The sequence below is a fragment of the Priapulus caudatus genome, unplaced genomic scaffold (genome assembly GCF_000485595.1).
Source record: "Priapulus caudatus unplaced genomic scaffold, Priapulus_caudatus-5.0.1 Scaffold583, whole genome shotgun sequence".
NCBI lineage: Eukaryota > Metazoa > Priapulida > Priapulimorpha > Priapulimorphida > Priapulidae > Priapulus > Priapulus caudatus.
This window is the reverse complement of record NW_014577644.1, coordinates 63,484-86,793: the sequence shown is the minus strand read 5'-3', so window position 1 is coordinate 86,793 and position 23,310 is coordinate 63,484. Positions and strand designations below refer to the sequence as shown.

Below are 23,310 nucleotides of genomic sequence, written 5' to 3'. Positions count from 1 at the left end.
CAACTTATTTAGCGATTTCTAATAAAATAAGTATAGTAATCTATAGTAAAACTAAGCAGATTTCTATAATAAAGGTATGGCAATTAAAAAAGCTAACAGCTAGCTAAATATAGCATTAGTCTATTTACTATATCATTCAAAACGATCGAAGTGCTAGCTAAAATTATTTATATAACTACAATCATATAGGCGTGTTCGGGACGGACGCATGACACGAGCGGCTTCCTTGACGTCCTAAGTGCGCGTGCAAATAGCAAACATAGCAGGGGGGAACGTTGTGCAACTGACAGCTTATATAGCCTCCCTACTGCTCTCAATCATCTGAAGCATGCAAAACATAATTGCGCTTTATCTATGAAACAAGAACAGTTATGGATTACGCTTACTCAGCTCCATTATATACCAAATCGACGCGACTGCTATTAAATATAAACGAGCGATTAAATCCGTATGAAACAAAGCAGTGTAAATGAAAGCACGATGGTCACTTTAATATTGATTGATTTGTTGCTTTATTGTTTGGCACGGTAATTCAATCTCGGGAAGCAGCTTGCACTGATCAGAAAAAGCGCAGTAAAGCATTGCTGTGCGCTGGCCGTCATTGGCATGTACCCAGGCACACCAGACGTCGCACGCAACGCGCGCAGACGATATTAATATTCATAAAAAACAAAAAAGCACGTATGCCACAAGCGCAACAAGCACGTACGCATGTGAAGCTCGAAGTGTCGCGTATCACACGCACTTTTCTCTCGTGGAACGCGTTACTGCAGATAATCTATCAGAAATGCATGAGCGTAAATATCGAAATAACAAATGTAATTAAATTTAGCTAAATATATTCTCCAAATTGCTTTGGTAGTCATCTGACTCCAATATTTGTTATCAAAATAATCAAGACTATTACTCGTCGTATCAAATCTGACATCGCGCAAGCAGACTAATCGACGTCCCGACCATTACTACACAGCAAATTGACTTTTTAGTTTTCATCACATGATGCATCACGCTAATCTTCATCAAGTGACATGCCCAGCGGCTAGGCGGCATTTATATATAGTATATATATAATATATAATATATAATATAATATAATATTTATTCTATTTATATATAGTATAAGTATATATCATCTGATGATTCCAGGAACCGACTTCTGTGCTGTGTCTGGAACAACTTGTCATCAGTGAACGCTACGTGCGTCATCACAGGCGTACGTCGATCCGTACCGCACGTGCCCGATGTAATTCCGCCTTTGTCGGCAACGAACGTATTGCACAGGCAAGTAAGATAGCGAAAATTCTGAAAGTCACGTACTGCAGGGAAGAAGTCGTCTGTCTGCTTTGTCATTCTAGTTCTATTGTATCGTCAGACTCCTTCTAATTTTAAATCGTCTCTGCTCATCTATTCTATCTTCGACTATCTATCTATCTGATCTATCTATCTACTATCTCTCTATCTATCTATCATCTATCTACTAACTATCTATCTATCTATCTATTCTAATCTAGTCTATCGTATCGTCGTCCTGTCTGTCTGTCCGTCCGTCCCGCCGTCCGTTCGTATCCGTCCGTCCGTCCGTCCGTCCGTCCGTCCGTCCGTTCCGTCCGTCCGTCCGTCCTCCGTCGTCCGTTCGTCCGTCCGTCTATCTATCATAATCTAATCTCTATCTATTCTATCTATCTATTCTATTCTATCCTATCTATCTATCTACTATCTATTACTATGCATTATTTATCTAATCTATCTATCTATCTATCCTATCTACCGTATAATAGTCTATCTATTTATCTATCTAACGAAAATAGTATGCCACACAACATGATAACTTCAGGATTACATTAATAGATATCGCTTTATACACGAATTACATTTATATATCTACATGATCTGTATTATGTTATATGTGATAATATCATGAGTGTATAATATAGAGATACGATATTACACACTCCTGATATTATATTATACCTAGCCCAAAGTCTAAACCCATATCCTAACCAGTTAAAAATCCTTTGCTTTTAAAGATGTGAACGAGTGTAGTTCGGAGCTTGGCAAATACGGTCATCGCTGTGGTGCTAACACGGTGTGTGTGAACACGATAGGCAGTTACTACTGCGAATGCCTCCCCGGTCACACGAGAGTCACCGACTACGTGTGCATTGGTAAGTGTCGCCGAGTAAGGAAGGAAGATTAAGTCACAACACGCGTATATATATATTTATTTATTTGTTTAGTTATTTATTTATTTAAATGATGACATTTATGAGTAAATTATGCGTGCATGTGTACACGCATATATATATATAATCCATACATTATCATGGAATGGCAGTACGTGACCTATACGTGCGTCGTGGCTCGTGTCATTGCATCTGCGCGTGCGTGCGCGTGTACATGCGTGTGCGTGTCCGTGCGCGTGGGTGTGAGGTGGAGGGGTGGCACGTACGTGCACGCGTGTGCACATATTATTGCGTGCATATTTTTAAGCTGCTTCGTCACTCCGCAACACGCGTACATGTATGATGAGATTGATGACACGTATTTACTAACAGGACAGCCGCTACACTCGCGCGTGTGGGCGACACTCACACTCGCTGCGACACTATATATAGCCTGCACACGACATACAGCACGTACACCGTGTTGTCAGCTATATTGCTCCTACTCTTATCAACAACACGCGTGGCACACATACGATGTCACTGAGAGTCAATAATACCTATTAGGTATACCTATATACCTATATATTATCAGGAGCGTATAATGACAAGTATTTGTCATTATACGCTCCTGATATTATATACCTATACCTATATACCTATACCTATACCTATATACCTATAATCCTATACCTATACCCTATATTACCATAATACCTATTCGCTATATCCTATACCTGCTAAACCCTATACCTATAACGCTTATACCTATAGCCGTTAACCATGACTATACCTATACCGTATACCCTATAAACCTATACTAAAAAAGTGTAATATATGATAAAATAAAGTATGAAAGTGACTAAAATCAATACCGATATTGTTTCGTTATTTAAACATTGTTGTGACTAGATGAGCAAAATGAACCTGTACAGAGTCAACGTGTCATTTCATGGTATAAACGGCCCTCAGCTTACGTAAGAACATACAAGCACATAACCCCTGAATATATACACTAACTAAAGCTGGGTTTACACTACAGACCTTATGTTGTTAAATTGGCGAATTGAACCAATTTCGCAACCATACAACCAACAAACGGCAGTGTAAACGCAAAAGTCGCGCGAGCAACTGGTCGATAGCAACTAGTTGGGAGATTAGAAAATGTTCTATTTTCGCCAACTCGGTGTTGCCAAAATGCGAAATTGGTCCAACTCGCCAATTTGACAACAAAAAGTCGGTAGTGTAAACCCGGCTTAACCAGTGCACCCGGAGTGTGAATGTCTGGATGGAAGCGAGACCATGATTATCAAAAAGCAGCCAGCTAATAGAAGGTCGGCGCGGTGGAGCCATCAGATAACTTGGGCTCGTTACCAGAACGACAGTTAGCCGTAATATCAGTCATATAGTCGTTTCTATAAGCCCGTAATCTAAAATCTAAAATCAAAGAAATCAAAGATAATTCTCAATGTGCCCTTATCTCTACAATGACTCTGATAAGTATTCCCTAGTAATATCAGGCTGATGTATCCTGCTGGTCTGGCAGGCATAAGTTGGTCGTACTCGAGAACCACAAGTGAATTGGTGAATTAACAACGCGCGCGGATTCAATCTAAGTCTAGTGCCGTCATGCAATGTCTCGTGTCTCTACCATCCACCGATCATACCAGTCTTACGAGACACGTCCACGACAAGGGTAGCTAATAACTGCATCACCACTTCTTCAAACGCAATGTATCGCAATAAGTTTACTTGATAAGGCTTGTATCACAGGGCGCACAGCAGGAATTGACGCAAGCAGTGCGTATAATAATGTATATGCGCACGTCTGAGCCGTCTGAGCCGTCTGAGACGCGCGCATATACTTCATTATACGCACTGCTTGCGTCATTTCCTGCGTTACATACGTCATGACCCGGTATATGAGTTATAACTGGCATATTTGTAAGATACAGTGTATATTTGGCGCGACCTACCGTTCCTGGGCTCCGAAAATCAAAACACGCATATAAACACAACTAATCTGTATATTCACTGCGTGTCTATAATGGGCTTATTTGACAATTCTGTGTCTATTTATTACCTCGGGGTTTATTCACCATCGCTCGCTTTCCTCGCTCGCTACAATGTCACCTGTCATCGTCGCAGACAAAGCAAATGAGTTGATCGTGACAGCGGCGTTCTGATGGCGTGTGTCGTTAAACTCGCGTGCTATACCTTGTCACGCTGTTTCAGCCACACGAACACACGAAAACAAATGAAAAACGTGCGGACATTTACTCTCGCGTTGACATTTGATTATCTAAACTGCTGAAATTCTAGTGATGTGTAAAAATAGAACGCAATAATTTGAATGTCACGCAAGAGAGTGTGATTATTGTCACAGCAGCTTTATATGTTATCCTGGGGTTCATGGTTAATATTAAATGATCAAATATGCCGAGGTAATAAGGTGGAATAATGTGAGTGGGATTACACGAGAAAGACCAAGGTCAATGAGGTGTAAGCAAGGGGCGAAATGGCGAGGAAGCCACGAATCGTCACGTCCCTCTTGTATTCTTCTCAACTTCCTCCTCATGACACCCCCACGTACATTCCCTCTCCACTTACCACTTAAATTGACTACGTTACGAATTTTCTATGGTGTATTTTGTAAAAATTTTGTTGCCAATTAAAAGTAAGTACTAACGGGACTAAATGTATCGTCAAATTCTTACCTGATAAGATTGTTTCTCAACTAGTTAAAAATCGAAAAAACCTGGACGATTTGATATTATGATCCTGACATTAATTGCTTGCTATGGGCTATGTATGAGTCACGAGTGTATGTTTACATCGAACAATATAGTAAAATAGGAAGTATAATGCAGCAATTTAACCATAAAAGGGAACAGAATTACTTACATTTTGTGAAAAACTTGATTTTTAAACAAAAATTTATTATTTACGGTGACGTAATCACTTTAATGCCTCGTCCTAGCGTTGCACCAGTGCACATTCACTATGCCTGTCCGCTTTCTCACCATCTTTTCTGCATGTTAACCTGTTTTTGTTTGTTCTCTCCTCTCATTTTACCGCCCCACTACTATTTTTGTAGGTTATTTCCTATCCGCCCCCGTTCTATTCCATTTGCCTTCGCTTACCCGTTTTTTATGTTTCATTCTCCTCTTTTTATATTTTCTCTCAACTCAGTAGGTATTATACGACAGTATTATAATAACGGTATTACTACGGCAGTATTAGTATAATAACAGTGGGTATTATACGAAGCTGGTTTCACGCTTTCTCCAACAAATACTTCACTTTTGTCTTTTTGCATGCGTGACTTTGCATGTTTTCGCGGATGCTGTGTGAATATTGCATGACAACTATTACAGGTCTATGTCCACGCAATAGCTAAGGAAAATATAAAAATAAAAGCAAAATATCCAGGAAACCTCACGCAAGCGTTTGGTCTGATAAACTTATATCAGGCTATTGCTGCCTTTCGTCGCTCTTCTCTTCTATATATGTTTCTTTCCCTTGAAGTGTGACTTAATTTGACATTATTGGGTTATTTTGACATTTAAAAGCTCGACACATGTCCTTTAAAGACATTTTACCCTTGCACGCTGCAGAATATGAAACGCACATGTATTCTCTCTTTATTGTATCAGCAGTGGTTGCGTACACATTGACAGAGAAGAGGAAACATTGGATACATATTGGGTTCAATACAGACACGTGTAATATAACCGACATGTGAGAAAGAGCTACACTCACAGCAACGACGTGACGTTTGTATAGTGTCGTGCTATGAAGGTTTTGTCGTGCATATCTATAATATGAATATCTATAATCTATAATCGATAATATATCCCATATCTATAATCGATTGTATAACTATCGTAGTTTACATTCGCGTGTTTTCTGTGATAATTAAACAAAAGAACAGATACATTAAATTTGACGCAAGGCTTAAACGACGTGATAAATACTCTTCCATCGTCTTATCTTTATTTCTATGCTAATCCTTGTAAAGTATAGATATCACTGCAGAGTTTACTGTGAGAATCATCGGGGACGCTAAACGTAGATTTACACTTCGATAGTGAAAGCCATGCACATTTAAACCAGCTTTTCGATTATCGTATAATCGCCGAGCTGTTTTAGGCCAAAAGAGAATTGCGTGTTTTTCTGCGGTAATTTTAAACTCGGCTTTCCGACATTCCATTCTAATAATATTGTCTTTGTGTGTTTGTGTACGCTCTACAGTCTTTCTATAATATTAGCTATATTTAGCTTATATTAGTCTCAAAAGATGCGTGAACTGGAAAAGGTGGCTGATTGATAATATAGATTGGTGAAATACACAATTTGAGCATAGGAAAATGTGTGAAATTTCTCGGTTGTGGACGAACGGTAGGTTCAAGAACCTTATTATGTCATTATCAATGAGTGCTCACCACCGCACAGACGACGACGTGTTAAAAACGTCTAGTCGATAGATAATATTATTTCCGTCCGGGATGTAACCGAACGGAAACAGAAGCGCCGTCGACGTTACCCGTTAGTTTCCGCATTACTGTGCGACGCTCGCAAAGCACGCGAAGCGTAGGGCTTGTTTCAGAGTAGCGGCAGAAGCGGCGGCGCAGAGATGATTGTGCTTCCACGAGGTTGCCATGACAACAGAGAGGTCCCCGATCGATAGCGGCTCAAACAGGTATTGTGTATGAATGCAGAAGTACCCGAGAGCGCGGGCCGCGTGCAGTTGCCTGTTGCTTCCCCTAGCCGCACACACGCACCGACACGCCGACCAGACTGCCGCCGTCATCCCTATAGTGTGGGAAGACAGCAAGGACAAACAGGACGTGCGTACGTGTGAATATTTCCTGGTGAGAGCCGCGCTGCGGTGGAGAGAGAACGAGAGGGAGTAGCTAGCAGCGACGTAGCCGACTAAAGATGCACTTGGGTCTCTGAGGTTGACGACACCACCCTCGGTGATACTCAGGTGGAAACAACGCGATAAGAGTATATTGGACAGGAGTATGGCTTGCTGCCCGCACCGTACGCCAGCAGCTATTACATAGCGACTGACTAGCTGTTTGCAATTACAGATCATCGACAGATTCCCCGACACATGCGATAAACGCGACAAACTCGCGCGCAGTTATTTGCAGAGCACCGCCGAGTATATTATTTCGTCACTCGCTATTATTTTTTCTGAGCACGCGCAAGAATGACTACGGACGCGCAGGTGATAGAAGCCGGAAGGGTGAATGTCACACACCGGGCACACGCACCCCCGCTACTGCTGCTGCGCGGAGCGACAGTAGTGTGAGAGAGCGAGAGAGTGCGAGCCGCACCGGACACACGCGCGAGCGTCGACGAGCACTAACGTCGTCGCCAACGAGATGACATTCGTCGGTTGCCGACGTCGTACGAACGCGACGCTGCTAGTGGCGCCAGGCTGACGACAGTGCAGACGTTATAGGGAAGCCTCGGGGGAGGTGTATGGATCAGTGAGGCGGGTGGGGGCACGATGGCCCAGGGCGGCTGGTGCGAGGCGATACAGCTGCGAGAAGACAACGCCCGTTTCCTCCTTCTCGCCGTAGTCATGGTCTTCTACATGGTCGCCGGAGCGCTGCTGTTCCAGTATTTGGAGCAGGAGAGCGAGCTGAGGGCCGTGGAAAGCTACAGGAACACGTACGCGCACTTCGTGGCGCTCTACCCGGACGTGAACGCTAGCGAGCTGTCGGTGTTGCTGCAAGCGCATGGCAACGCTAGCACGAAGAACCTGCTCGACAAGAGACCGCGATGGGATTTCGGCGGCGCCTTCTATTTCGTGGCCACCATCGTCACGACCATAGGTAAGACACTGTGCGATATCGCGAATTCCGTAGTCACAGAGCTTTTACTCAAAATATCAGACTATATATTAGATTATATATATAATATATATATATATATATATAATATCAGGAGTGGATAATAGAGATCTCTAATAGATAATCTCTATTATCCACTCCTGATAATATCAGATATTTTGCTGATATTCTTTTCCATGTGTATTATAACAGTAGGAGCGTTTAATATAGACTATTAAGCGTATAATATAGACTATTAAGTGTATAATATAGACTATTAAGTGTATAATATAGACTATTAAGTGTATAATATAGACTATATTGTATACACTGTTGATAATAGTAGTATTCTTTAACGTGATGCCACGATGTTTCTGCAGCGTCGCATCCCCCAGATGTATTTCATGCAACCTTACAATGTTCCCCGATTCAAACATTTTCGGGCCAAAAATTTTGAAAAAACCGTCCGGGATAGGTCGTCCGCTGCGACGGCAAGGTTCCGAGATATGCATCCCTAGAGTTGTAGCATAACTTCCTGTTTATCGGAGATTTCACATTCCGCGTTTCCTCTGGGATACGGTTATAGAAATATGTAATATTTATATACATTGTCTGTTATTAAAGCCACATCGCGTATAAAATGTTATCATAGAAGAGGAATTTTATATATTTAAGTCCGTCGGGCGAATGAAAACTGCATTATTTGTTGCTTCACTTGCGTGCAGGCAAATTGCTCTCAAATATTTGTGGAGCTGCTCTTGTGTTTCTCACTAGAAAATATAGTTCGCCAAGTTTAGTCAGAATTCATTCGCTCTGGTATTCAGTTAATTAATTAATGATAATTAACGATCACAGGTACACCACCGATTTTCCTGCAAGCTGATGGTACTGATGACTCTTTAATACCCCGTACAGACTGCAAATTTGATATGGTATTAAACTGGTGCGGGTCAGGCGCGCGCCAAATTTCTGCAGTGTGTATACACGCTATTCCGCTCCAAATACGCGCTGGCCCGCACCAATTTGGCCCCGAAAATAAAGGAGGGCCAGGCCCGGGATAAGTTATCCCGCACCAAGCTGTGTCTGTACGCAACACTCGGGCCAGATCCGGTGCTAAATCGCAATACGCATGCGCATAGTAAATGTTTGCGGGGTGACGTGGCGAGCTGAACTTAGAACTGATGACTCATTTAATGTAGGATCAAATTTGTCCGTACGGGGTATTGCCAAAATTACCCAAATTAGTCAAAAATGAATCTTGCCAAAATTACGCGCTCATTCGAATTGTTTACGCTGCACTTGTTGGCGGCGATACCTCGATTTAGTGGTATTTTTAGCTTATTTTGTGTACAATTAGCCTAGACGCTTACCTTACTATGGCTTCTAAAATAGATGCAAGCGTCAGTCGACGTGCCAAGCGTAAACACTAATCCATATCGATTCATCCATCGTTTCGTTATTATTATTATTATCTATCCTTTGTTGATATCCGGTAAAATGGAGATTCCAGCAAGGCTTTTGAACCGAGGGTGCCGTAAAATCGGTGGTACGCCTGTATGACGTCATTTGTGTTTAATCTATAAAGACTTCATATAATAATAGCCAAGATTGTTTGATATCAGATTATATACTGAGCATCTCAGACAAATCTACTGAAAATAGTTCATTTAAACGGCTATACCCCAATAATACTCGCGGTATATTTTACCAGCCTTAAACAGTATTACTTAAAGTCTGAGGAACAGGGACAGGGAATGACCTTAAAGCTGCACAATGCGCATCCAAACGCTAATTTCTCCAGTACTATACTAGCAAATACTTCGTGTCATGCATAATCACACTACCTTATGACAAAATAAACTCTAGTTCCTCCCATTTCACTGCGCGTTGTCTTATAAAAGGTATTTGAAAATACCTCCATTGTTGTTAAAATTCTCCGATGTTGTTGACAGTTTCCCCAATCCCCAAGCAACCGTGCAGCGGTGCTGCGGTACAGCGGTACGCGGTGTACGCAAAGATAAACATGGTGACTCACGTCACCGACTTCGGAGCTATTTGTTGGCTAAACAGTGCGGCGTTTTGCGCGGCCAGAATGCCAGTTTTCTCACCTCTTTTTGTAGGTTTTTAAGCAAACGCGCAGTGAAATTGGGAGCAACTAGAGTTTATTTGTCATAAGGGTAGTGTGATTAGTGCAAATGACACGAAGTATATTTGCTAGTCTAGTGATGGAGAAATTACGATTGTGGAATGCGCATAGTGGCGGCAAACATTGAATATGGAGTGTAACCAGGGTTACAATACATGCGAAACTTGGCCCCGTTTTGACCCCCAACTTGCATGTCGAAGAACCAAACGGATGTTTTTTTGCTCCCCACCCCCGGTAGCATTGATATAAGTGAATCGAACTGGAGCTTATATAAATACTAGAATATCAGAGTTAACATAAATGCGATACATTTCGGCGTTGATAACGTTTGGAACTATTATAGAATAATAATATTATATTACAATTAAACTATAATTTTTATATAAAGTGTGTGTTTATGAGCTGTTCCCGGTGTGTGTGGTGTGTGTGTGTGTGTGCTGTGTGCTGTGTGTGGTGTGTGTGTGAGTGAGTGGGTGTGTGTGTGTGTGTGGGGGGGGGTGTGTTGGGTGTGTGTTGTGTGTGTGCTGTGCGGCGCGGGATGCGCGTGTATGTCAGACATCACAGTCCATAATAGGAGGAGGTCCCTATAAAGAGTCCCTTAATTCATGGACTCTTGACAACATCAACGATTCAGATAATAGCTACAAGTGACATAACAATTCGTGTCTCACAGCGCATCTCTAGTGGGTCATTATTCTGGCTGTTGGCGGATCGTTTCGGCCCTATTGATACAGTCGAACGCACGGGGCCTGTTTATATGCATCCGGTGCAAGAGTTCCCCGGTCGATGTACATCCCTGTGAAGACCATTTGTTAATTGGATTGGTGAAACTCGACCCTGTACCAGGTCGAGCAAAGTCTCGGCCGTATCTATCTATAGATTGCTTCATCTATACAATCTTACCTGTGTTTGCCGACGAGCACACCTGAACCTCGTGCGATAGAAGCAATTAGCAAAGGTAGTTGCCGACGCAGCGTGTAAGTGTGAAACGCTCCTGTGATATTCTAAAATATGTATCCGAGCAGGTGTTGTGAGCAAGCTCTCAATGACTGCTAATCGCCCAAATCCAGTCTCGGCGGAGAATCTGGAAAAATGCGATCATACGCAGTAATGGAATACATACACGAAGTTTCGTTTTCAGAATTACAGTTTTAGATACACGATATATAGTGGCAGCATGACAACGAACATTCTGCCATAATGGCACGAAGTACATGACACAGACACGAAGTTTCGTTTTCGAGATTGAGATAATGAAGTCATTTTTGTTTTAGATACACGATATATATAATGACGACGAACATTCGCACATTCCCTAATGCGTCGTAGATTAATCGTCATCAGTAGATTTTACCTGTTTCCTTTGACGAGCCGCACTGAGCCTCACAGGGAGAACGCGCGTTTGTGTTACTAAAGCTGCGGATCTGCTGATGTATGGTGTGGGTTGGTTAAAGTAAGGGGTTGGCGGTCTTGGCGGCCGAAATAATGGCGGCCTAGGGTATTTACGTGGGAGCTAAGGTGATTGTTAAGTAAGGGGGTAGATTTACGGCTGGGCTAATTTAGATTACGTGGGAACTATAGGGTTTTAGTTAAGTTATGGGTTACGTTATGGTTAAGTTAAGGTTATGGGCAGGGCTAATTTGGATCAGGTTATGGTTGGGGGGGTTATGCTTAGGTTTGGGAGGTCAGAGTAGAAGTTTAGGGGGTTTAAAAGGGTTTGCCGGGGGACAGTTTTCATTGGCGCAAATAACGGCCGTGCAGGTACAGGTAGCTAGCAAATAGATGATTATAAACATTCATCCACTACAGAACTTCCTATGAGCCAACTAAGAGATATGCAACTGTCGTACAGACCTGTATGCGTCTTACCTAGCTGAGGGGTTGCTGGATCGTGTCACTAATTGAACCGGAGATGATTATCATCCGAATTGCGCTGAACGACTGTGAGTGACAAAACTCCCATCAGCTATACGAGGCCGTGACGAGCGAGTTAAGAGAGGAGCCGGATAAGACAGGATCAGAGCGATGAGACGAGGAGAGAGAGAGAGAGAAGAGACTCGAGAAGAGAGCATGAAGAGAGAGGGAGCGAGTGGGAGAGAGGGAAGCGAGAGGCAACAGATGAGAGGAAAGAGAGAGAGGAGAGAGACAAATCAGAGAGAGAGCCGATAGAGAGATGTTAAGAGTCGATAGAAAGGGGAGACAAACCAGAGAAGAGAGAGAGAGAGATGAAGAGAGAGAGAGCGAGTAAGAGAGACTAGGAAGAGAGAGAGAGAGAGGAGAGGGGAGGGAGCGAGAGGGAGAGAGGGAGCGAGAGGCAAACATATAGAGAGAGAAAGAGAGAGAGAGAGAGACAGGGACTGAGTAGGTAAGATGAGAGGAGAGAGAGAGAAAGAGATGAGCGACGAAACCGAGAGAGAGAGTGATGAGAGAGGTGAGAGAGGTGGGAGGGAGAAAGGAGACAAACTGAGAGAGAGAGAGAAGAAGAGAGAGAGAGAGAAAAGGAGGAAGAGAGAGAGAGTAGAGATAGAGAAGACAATATAAGGAGATGAAGAGAGGGAGAGAAGAGAGAGAGAGAAGAGAGCAACAGAGAGAGAGAGAGAGAGAGAGAGAGAGAGAGAGAGAGTGAGAGAGAGAGGGGAGGGAGACGAGATATCACCCGACAGAGAGAGAGAGAGAGAGAGAGGAGGCGGAGAGAGAAGAAAGAGAGAAGGAGAAGAGAGAGACGTAAGAGAGAGAGAGATGAGAGAGAGAGGAGAGAGAGGAGGATAGAGAGAGGAGTGAGAGAAGATAAGATAGAAAGACGTGGGAGATATATCGGAGAGAGGAGGATGAGCAGAGAGAGAGAGAGAGAGAGACGACCACGGGGAGAGAGATAGAGAAAGAGAGAGAGAGGAGCGAGAGAGAGGCGCGAGAAAGAGAGAGAGAGATAATGGGACAGAGAAGACAGACAGAGCAACAGACAGACAAGACAGACAGTACATACAGACAAGCAGGCAGACCAGACCGACAGACAGACAGACACGACAGACACGACAGACCGAGCAAACAGAACGGAGTCGACATGACGGACGGACGGAGCAGATCAGACAGAGCAGTACAGGACGGAGAGGGAGGGGGATGGAGGGAGGAGGAGGAAAGAAGACAAAAAGACGGGCAGGAAGAGAGAGAGAAAGAAAGGGAGGAAGAAAACTATAGGGAGACAGACCAAAAAGAGAGAGAGAGAGAGAGAGAGAGAGAGAGAGAGAGAGAGACCAACGGGAACAGCGAATGAGAATGGGAGAGAAATGCGATGAACTATTGTCGTGCAGTGCTTGTATACGCAGGCGGTCTGTGCAATGGCATACTAACGATATCACACAGAGCAAATATTGCTTCGCGCTTCGCCGCAGCTGCCTCTCGTTGCGGCATCCCATCCTCTTACAGAACGACCCTGTAATCGTTTGATGTGCCACATACACATACACGGCAGCCCGCGAGACTATAGAGAGACAGATATCGTGTGACAACACAGATAGAGCGACAACACGCGTTACACAGTGTACACGTCGGCGTGTTTATGAAATACTGTCCGAGAACACAAAATGTACTATATATATCTCTCCGTATACAGGCATATGGAGAGACATATTATGATATGCACACCCAGACATGTATGTGTGGGTGTGTGTGTATGTATTGGAGGCCAGCTGGCTGGGTGTGCGTGTGTTGTGGTGTGTGTGGTGCTGTGTGTGTGTGTGTGTGTGTGTCGTGTGTGGTGTGGTGTGTGTGTGTTTTGTGTTGTGTCGAACAAGTCCGGCCCCACCGTGTAAAGCGCGTAGAAGGTGATCCTAATCTAATAACTAGGAGTGTTGTTGCTGCGTGAGCTTACCAGTGCTCCACCAATTTCCGCAAACCCATAGCCGCTATATAGTGTGATATATTATATCACATATACTGAAAGAAAGTAACAATACACACAGAAAGCCACCCATGCTAGATAAGAATAACAATGTACGAAATAGGAAAAGGTGTAATAACTATTTTAACACCCTTTTTCCCTAATTTTTTACAGTTATTTTCTTATAATAGGCCGTATATATCATTATATATATATATAATACTATATAAGTCCTGGATCCTTGAGTCCTATACTGTCGTAGAGTGCTCCGATGCATTAAGTTGCAGAGCGTAAATAAATAAATTAATTTAACTACAGACTGCTAGGACAATGTTTATAATATATAATATATAGTATTATACTTATAATAATATATATATATAGTATATATCTAATATAACCAGGAGTGAATCATATAGCATTCTCTAATTATTCACTCCGGCCTATTAATATATATATAGGTGATATATACCTATATATATAAGCGCTATATATAATATATATATATATATATACCTACTGTGTGTGTGCCGCATACTCCTACTCGCTAACACGGGTGTCGTTACCAATGTTGTGTTCAAGATGAGACGGTAAGCATGCTTGGATGAGCATTTCCTTACTGATACAGGAGCCTAGGTTAGGCTGCTCATGGGACGGACTGACTGTCGTATGATACCCGCGGCGGACACCCTGTCCGCGTCATCCCACGGCATCGGCGTCCTGTGGCTTGCCCGTACAGTGCAGGCGCTGCCATACGACGTCCGCATGTCGCGCGCTTAGCGTTAAACGACAGGTGCTTGTCTGATTGAAGCCAAGGCTGGCTCGTCATCAGCATCATCATCCAAGCAGCCAGCGGCAGCAAGCAACAACCCAACAGTGGGCAGCAATAGGCAGCAGCACCACTCAGGAGCAGCAGGCAGTAGGCCAGCAGTAAAGCAGCAGCAGCAGCAGCAGGCAGCCGCCGCAGCAGCAGCCGCAGCTGGCAGCCGCAGCAGCAGCAGCAGCAGCCGTGCAGCAGCAAGCAGCAGGGCAGCGTAACGCAGCAGCGCAGGCCAGCAGCAGGAGCAGTAAAAAACAGCCAGCAGCAGCAAGCGACGGCTAGTGCAGGCAGCCGCGCAGCAGCCGTCAGCAGGCAGTCAGCAGCAGCGAAGTAAGGCAGCGGTCAGCAGGGCAGCCGCAGCAGCAGCAGCATGTAAGCAGGCAGGCAATTCTCGAAATTCTTCGAGTCCACAATCCGGCACCGTCACGTGTAACGCTAATGTGATCTAATGCTAATACTTAGGAGTGTTGTTTTCTGGTGCTTACCAGTGGCCTTCACAATTTCCAACCATATAGCCGCTGTTATATTGAGTAGGTATTACATGAGTATCTATATAGGTAGAAGTAAAATCACACACGCGTAATACACGCCATGTAGATAAGAACAGAGAGTGTAGCGGATAGAAAAATGGTGTTAAATAACTATTCTTAATCAGCGCTCTATTTCCTATCTTGTTACATTTATGTTTCTTCATTAATATGGCCCTTATATTAGGTTACCTTATTGATATATATGATATATTATAGTATATATTGTATACGTGTGGGATGCTTGATGTCTATAGCTGCGTCGTAGAGTGCTCGATGCATTAAGTTGCAGAAGCGTAGATAAGAGTAAATTAAGTGTTAATCTACAGAACTACAGATTATATAGTATATACTAGTAGTATCATATATATGATATATATAATGATGATCATCAGAGTGAAGCAATATAAATCTCTATTATCTTCCACGTCGCGGATATAATATATATATATATGAAGTATATAGTATAGGAGATATTTATCTATAGTATAAGGTATATTATAAATATACTTATGATATATATGGTATACTATAGTATACTATTGATAGTATATTAGTAGTATTACTATTAACGCTTATGTTGTGTGTGGTCCGGTCATATCTGCTACTCGTACACGTTCGCGAACAAGAAAAAATGTGTTGTGTTCAAGATGATGACGGCCTGCTGGGCTACAGTTTCCCTACTGATGACAGTGAAGCCGAGGTTAGGTGCTGCTGCAGTCGGGACTGACTGTCGTGACTTGATCACCGCAGTGTTGACGCGCGGGGGGCGGAGCGGGGGACCACCTGTGCCGCGTCATTCCGAGAGCTATTCGCGTCTGTGATTTGCCGTACAGTGACGGGCTCGATTGATCGACGTGCCGCAATGGGTCGCGCCGCCCGTTGAGCGGTAGAGACGACAGTGGTGGCTTGTCTCTGGATTTGAAGGAAGTTCCATGCTTATCAGCATCATGCTATCAGCTGAGCAGGCGGTGCAGGCAACAACTGACAATCAGTTGGCATGCAGAATAGCGAGGGCAGCACCGGACTTCAGGAAGAGAATGGAAAAAAAAGCAGGCAGCTAGTGAGGCGCATGTAGCAGGCAGGCAGCTTAGCAGCATGGCAGCTCTGGCCGGCAGCAGCCGCAGCAGCACAGCACAGGCAGGTAACCAGAGCACCGCAGCAGCCACGCCGCAGCAGGCAGCAGGCAGTAACAGCAGGCAGCAGGGGCAGCCGCGCGCGAGAGCAGCCGCGCAGCAGCCGCAGCAGCAGGCAGCAAGTAGCAGCCGCAGCACGCAAGCCGCAGGCAGCAGCCAAGGCGCCGCGCCAAGCAAAGTGCCCAAAGCCCCCCCCGGCACCGCAGCCGCAGCAGCTAGCAGCAGGCAGGCAGTAACTAGCAGCAGCTCGCAGTCAGCAGGCAGCAGCCGCAGCGCAGCAGCAGTAGCGAGGCAGCAGCCGCCATGCGGCGAGCAGGCCTGCGGAGCGAGCAGCTTAGGGCAGCAGCAGCAGCCAGCAGGCAGTGCCGCAAGCAGCAGCAGGTCAGTAAGCAGGGCACCAGGCAGCCAGGTGAAGCAGCCGTGCAGTCTAGCAATTCGTCTTCCTACGGGGGTGGCGACTTTTCGGTTTATGAGATTCAGGCCGAATGTGGCGATTGAATTGCCTGCTGCGTGTCGAACGATAAAACGCGCTAGTAGTTCACTCGTTCGTGATTAAGCTTGGCGACAATTTCGCATCACGCAACCTTCGACAGCAGGGCTTCACAGCCGTGCGGTGAATACTGAATCGATATCAGATATGTGGAAGCAGCTGTCTGCTATAAGTGTGATTATCGCTTTGCAGTGCTTCTGCCGCCTTGCTATGTTCTCTATAACTAACTAACTTACAACTATAACTCTAGCAAATGGAACCGTATTTGAATCCTCGAGTCAAATTTATTAAAATCTGTATATAAATCGACGATGTGCTTGACTGCTTGTCGACACCATGGTGTTATACTAATTCTTTATCATTATTATTATTATTATTATTATTATTATTATTATTATTATATATATATACTAATATAATATATATTTAGCAATAATAGTTTTGTTAGGTGTAAAATCAGGAGAAAATGATACAAGGAATTTCTTCCATGTTCTGGAGACTAACTGTAATTTATTAAGCCTATTTTAATAAACACAAACGGCTATTCACAAGTTATTCGCATATGCACGTGACGAAATACACGTAACACGAAGGAGGTAGAGGAAGGGAAAAGAAAAGGAGTAGGTGGGAGAGCGTAACAGAGATTTGGGAGAGTAGAGGGAGGAAGAAAACTAGAAGGCAGTAGAAGAAATGAAATATGAGCGATTGTGTGGCAAGAGCAAGACTTACTCTTAATAATAATAATGTCAATGGAAAGGTGTAAAACTGAGAGGCGACCTCTTTTCATGCTCATCCTGTTACTCCACTCGGCACTGTTTGTGTGAAGATGTGCGTGTTATACATCTCAGTTCGTGTAATTGTACTGAGTTGCATGCAACAATACGCTAAATCCGATTATTCGGATTGCTAATTGCAACCAGGACACTATCAGCAGATTTATAAATAGACCAGGATGTGTGTATTATGTGGAAGATTACGCCTGAGAATATAGGTAGGGCCTATTTATAACCGCCTTGGCTTCGGCAAGAGCAGTGTTTTGTCATAACGGAGTGAGTAGCCGATATTTTCGGCTCGGACAAGATGCTTGGTATTATCTATACTGGTATTACTAGTACTCGGCAAATGTAATTCTCACTACTTGACATTATGTACGACTATAATCGGTTGTGAACAGTGCTATTTACTTCCAGTTCGTGTGTACGGCTGATTGTTAACTACTATATATTAAGTTTACTATATAGTTTACTATATATTATAGTTTTACTATATATATTTACTATATATATTATAGTTAACTACTAACTATTATACGGTACCATGACATAACGCGATCACGTACATATACGTGTAATATACATATACAATAGCTGCGGATCGTACGTGTAATGTCAAGACATATTCTATCTTCTAGAGATGCTCTACGAACGCGAGGCGGAGATATATATATATATATATATATATATATATTATCCTGATATTATATGGCTTAATTGCTCATGATCTAAACTTTAGGTGCGTGTTTCCGAAACTAAAAGCCTCGGCGGTTATGTTATCGTAATTATCCAATATGAACCCAATTTTCGTATCGTCGAAAGAATGTACGTTGCATGCAACATTGGAAAATTTTCTCCTTAAACAGACAGGACAGGCCAGACAGATAGACAGACAGACAGTGCAAACGTTACTACAGATAGACAGATAGACAGACCATACGTAGCAGACAGACACAGACACAGACACACACTCTGCCGCGCGTGAGAGAGAGAGAGAGACCGCAAGAGAGAGAGAGACCAAGACCGAGAGAGAGAAGACGAGATTAGCGCCGCGAAAGCTATTACATTAACTACTTCGTTATTTCTTGCGCACAGTTCTATTACGCCCACAGCTAAATACTCATTTTACGCTCATTTTTGTCTTTGTTTCACACGGCCAGTGCGTCCGTGTTTTAAGTCTGCAGGCGCATTACTATAGGCCATATTACCTGTAGCGCACCAACAGCCGAGCGCCAGTTAACGGGGCAATTGAGAGATCAGTCGATCACGCCTATACGCCTGTGTTATAGGAAAAGTAGCTTTTCTTTCGCCAGTGTTTGGCCAAATCAATATGTTATACCGGATAGCGGTCTACCATTAATAATACTCGATCGATTGCAACTACGTGTCATAATAGGTGCAACTTCCCTGGCCTCGCCACAAAAAACTCGGCTTACCAAGCATATCCATATATCTATACGTGCCATAACGTTCCACGATGCAGAACGCCATTTGATTTGCGATCATCGCCTCTGTTTTTACCAATTAAAAGTACACAAGTGTTCCAAAGTGTCAGGACAGCCTCTATAATAGCAGCCATACGCTAATTTAGCATTTCTATAGTTCTAGCTCTAGTATATAGAATGGTGTTTGTAATCTATGATAATCGCGTGGGAGTTTCGCTCGGTGGACCTAGAACTCAACGCTACCAATCGACGATCTTGTCTTGGGCAGCATTGATTTTGACAGTCCCATACACTCTGATTTCCCTCCCAACCAGTCACATATTCTGCACGTAATCTTGGGAAAAACTGGCTCGCCATCTAGTTTTCCAGGTAAGGCACTAGAACATATATGAGTGTTCGTGCACAATTCTTTGCATACATTCATCAGTGAGTGAGAGTGAGTGTGAGTGAGTGACGTGAGTGATCGTGACGTGAGTGAGAAGTGAGTGTAGTGAGGTGACGTTGAGTGAGCTGAAGTGACGTGAGTGATGTGATGTGAGTTGCATCCGGTGGTTGAGTAAGTGAGTGACTGCGATTCCGTGAATGAGCAGTGAGTGCGTAGAGTGCGTGACTGTGAGGCATAGTGAGTGAGTGAGTGAGTGAGATGCGTGAGTCGATGTGAGCTGAGTGCAGTGAGTGAGTGAGTGATGTGACGAGTTGAGTCATGCGTGCGTGTCGTGCGTCGCGTGCCTGCGTCTGCCGTGCCCGGAGAGCAGGGTGAGCGATCGACGTGACAGTTGATGACGCGGCCGAGTGAGTGAGTGAGTGAGTGAGTGAGTGAGTGTGATACATGACGTGTTACTAGCGAGCGCTCTACCCTACTCCCCCCACACCCACACACGGATGTAACCTCTGCGCACGTAATGCTACGATGTAACGACAGCCACGTACACCCGTCCCTATCTCTCTCTTTCTTTCTCTCTCTCTCTCTCTCTCTCTCTTTCTTTCTTTCTTTCTCTCTCTCTTTCTCTCTCTATGTGTGTGTGTGCGTGCGTGCGTGTGTGCGTGCGTGCGTGCGTGCGTGTGTGTGTGCGTGTGTGCGCGACCTCTCTCTCCCTCTCTCTATCTTTGCCTCCCCCTCCCCCTCTCTCGCTCTCTCTCTCTCTCTCTCTCTCGCTCTCTCTCTGCCTCTCTCTCTCTCTCTCTCTCTCTCTCTCTCTCTCTCTCGCTCTCTCTCACTCTCTCTCGTTCTCTCTCTCTCTCTCACTATATATATAGACGTTATCTAAGATCTTTGAGAGACATTATATATACGTAAGGCTTCGAAAAGCACAGGATGTTGAAAATCGGCGCTTGAATTCTCCGTTTTTTTTGCGCATCGTGCATGCGACGTAGCTCGGGGTTGGTTTTGTGCGTTTGTAAGTGGCGCGCTTATGTATCGTGGCATGAGCGTAAATGACATGATATTATACTGCTTTGTAATTATGTTAGCAGGCCTTGCTAAAAGGTTTCCTGTCCGACGTGCGCGTTATAATCATGCATCAGTGATACCTCGCAAGGTCACAGTCGTACAAAATAATATCCCGTTACTGGCTATCATCCGCTATATTACTGTCTGCCGTCCTAGTAGCCTAATAGCGATATCTTGAGTTTCGCGCATGATCATGATGTAGTATCCAGGTATGTGTGTGTTTGTGCGAGCGCGTGTATGTTTGCGTGCGTGCGTGCGTGTGCATGCGTGCGTGCATGTGAACGTGTATGCGCGTGTATGTGCGGGTGTGTCTGCGCACTTGTGTAGATAATGCTACGATAAAACAGACAATGCCGAGTTTACCTGAATAACACAAGTTTAAACCAAGTTTAACACAAAATATATTTGACCGTTGCCATAGCAACTCTCATATTAGCTGGGGATTACATCCCAAATACGGGATCGCCACTCCGTAAATGGCAAGCAGACGTTGTTATATCCATAGCTGAAAAGACTGTGATGCGGCTGACTGCAAGGATATGTCAGCATCTCATCCCACTCCACACTGATTCCGTAAATCTAGCATCGAGATTTCGACAACGTGACGAAACACAGATCGCAGCAAATCCGTAGCAACAGACACTTTCTGCCCGAGGGACGGTCGAACCACGAACTCCAAGAGAAACAGATGTAATTCGATCGTTCACTACCATTTAAGGAAAAGCAATATACGTACATAAACGTACTAGCAGTGCGTCAATAACGTTATAGCTGTATGTTCGGCACGATATCCGTAAGGGAGAGTGAGGCAATAGCCGCTATTAACGATTACGTGCACGTATAAAGCTTCCCTTCATACACTCGTTGACTTTCGTCTTTATTGATTGCATGGTGCTGAATAGACATCACTTTAGGGGACCTCTTTAGTCGCTGAAATTACGATGAAGTTATATAATCTACAGGTAGCACAATTTTTACTAAATCAGCCAGTGAGTGAGTGAGAGTGATTGAGTGGGAGTGAGTGAGTGAGTGTATATTATCCTGATATTATATGCTTAATTTGCTCATGTCTAAATTTAGGTGCGTGTTTCCGGAAACTCGCCTCCGGCGGTTATGTTATCGTAATTATCCATATGAACCCAATTTTCGTTCGTCGAAGAATGTACGTTGCATGCACATTGGAAATTTTCTCTTAACAGACAGACAGGCAGACAGATAGACAGACAGACAGGCAAACGTACATACAGATAGACAGATAGACAGACATACGTAGAGACAGACAGACACAGACACACACGCGCGCGTGAGAGAGAGAGAGAGAGGGAGAGAGAGAGAGGGAGAGAGAGAGAGAGAGAAAGAGAGAGAGAGAGAGACGAAGATTAGCGCGCGAAGCTTTACATTAACTACTTGTATTTCTTGCGCACAGTTATATTACGCACAGCTAAATACTCATTTTACACTCATTTCGTTTTTGTTTCACACGGCAGGCGTCGTGTTTTAAGTCTGCAGGCGCATTACCTATAGCATATTACCTGTAGCAGCAACAGCCGAGGCCGTAACTGGCCATTAGAGATCAGTCGATCAGCAGCTATAGGCTGTGTTATAGGAAAGTAGCTTTTCTTTCCGCCAGTGTTTGCCAAATCAATATGTTATCCGATAGGGCCTACCATAATAATACTCGATCGATTGCCAACTACGTGTATAATAGGTGCAACTCCCCTGGCCTCGCCACAAAAACTCGTACCAAGCATTCCATATATTATACGTGCATAACGTTCCCACGTGCAGAACGCCATTTGCATTTGAGATCATCGCCTTGTTTTTACAATAAAAGTTACACAAGTGTTCAAAGTGTCAGGACCAGCTCCTATAATAGCAGCATACGCTAATTTAGCATTTCTATAGTCTAGCTCTAGTATATAGAATGTGTTTGTAATCTATTGATAATCGGTGGAGTTTCGTGGACCTAGAAACTCAACGCTACCATCGACGTCTTGTCTTGGGCAGCATTTATTTTGACAGTCCCAAACACTCTGTTTCCCTCCCAACCAGTCAATATTTGCATAATCTTAAAAACTGGCTGCACTAGTTTTCCGGTAAGGCACTAGAACATATGACGTGTTCGTGCACAATTCTTGCTACATCATCCAGTGAGTGAGAGTGAGTGTGAGTGAGTGAGTGAGTGAGTGAGTGAGTGAGTGAGTGAGTGAGTGAGTGAGTGAGTGAGTGAGTGAGTGAGTGAGTGAGTGAGTGAGTGAGTGAGTAAGTGAGTGAGCGAGCGAATGCGTGAGTACGTGAGTGCGTGAGTGCGTGAGTGAGTGAGTGAGTGCGTGAGTGAGTGAGTGAGTGAGTGAGTGAGTGAGTGAGTGAGTGAGTGAGTGAGTGCGTGCGTGCGTGCGTGCGTGCGTGCGTGCGTGAGAGAGGGAGTGAGCGATCGAGTGAGTGAGTGAGTGAGTGAGTGAGTGAGTGAGTGAGTGTGATACATGACGTGTTACTAGCGAGCGCTCTACCCTACTCCCCCCACACCCACACACGGATGTAACCTCTGCGCACGTAATGCTACGATGTAACGACAGCCACGTACACCCGTCCCTATCTCTTTCTTTCTCTCTCTCTCTCTCTCTCTCTCTCTCTCTCT

The 23,310-nt window shown here is 44.1% G+C and overlaps 1 protein-coding gene across 1 annotated transcript in view; it reads left to right on the top strand.

Annotated features, from left to right (window-relative positions):
- The first annotated feature begins 7,673 nt into the window (after window positions 1-7,673).
- LOC106811853 (potassium channel subfamily K member 13-like) overlaps window positions 7,674-23,310 on the top strand; it is a 34,896-nt gene continuing 19,259 nt past the window's right edge. The window contains exon 1 of the mRNA XM_014815572.1: window positions 7,674-8,011. Coding sequence (XP_014671058.1) covers window positions 7,684-8,011 — 328 coding nt within the window. The 5' untranslated portion in view covers window positions 7,674-7,683. The remainder of the gene's footprint in view (window positions 8,012-23,310) is intronic.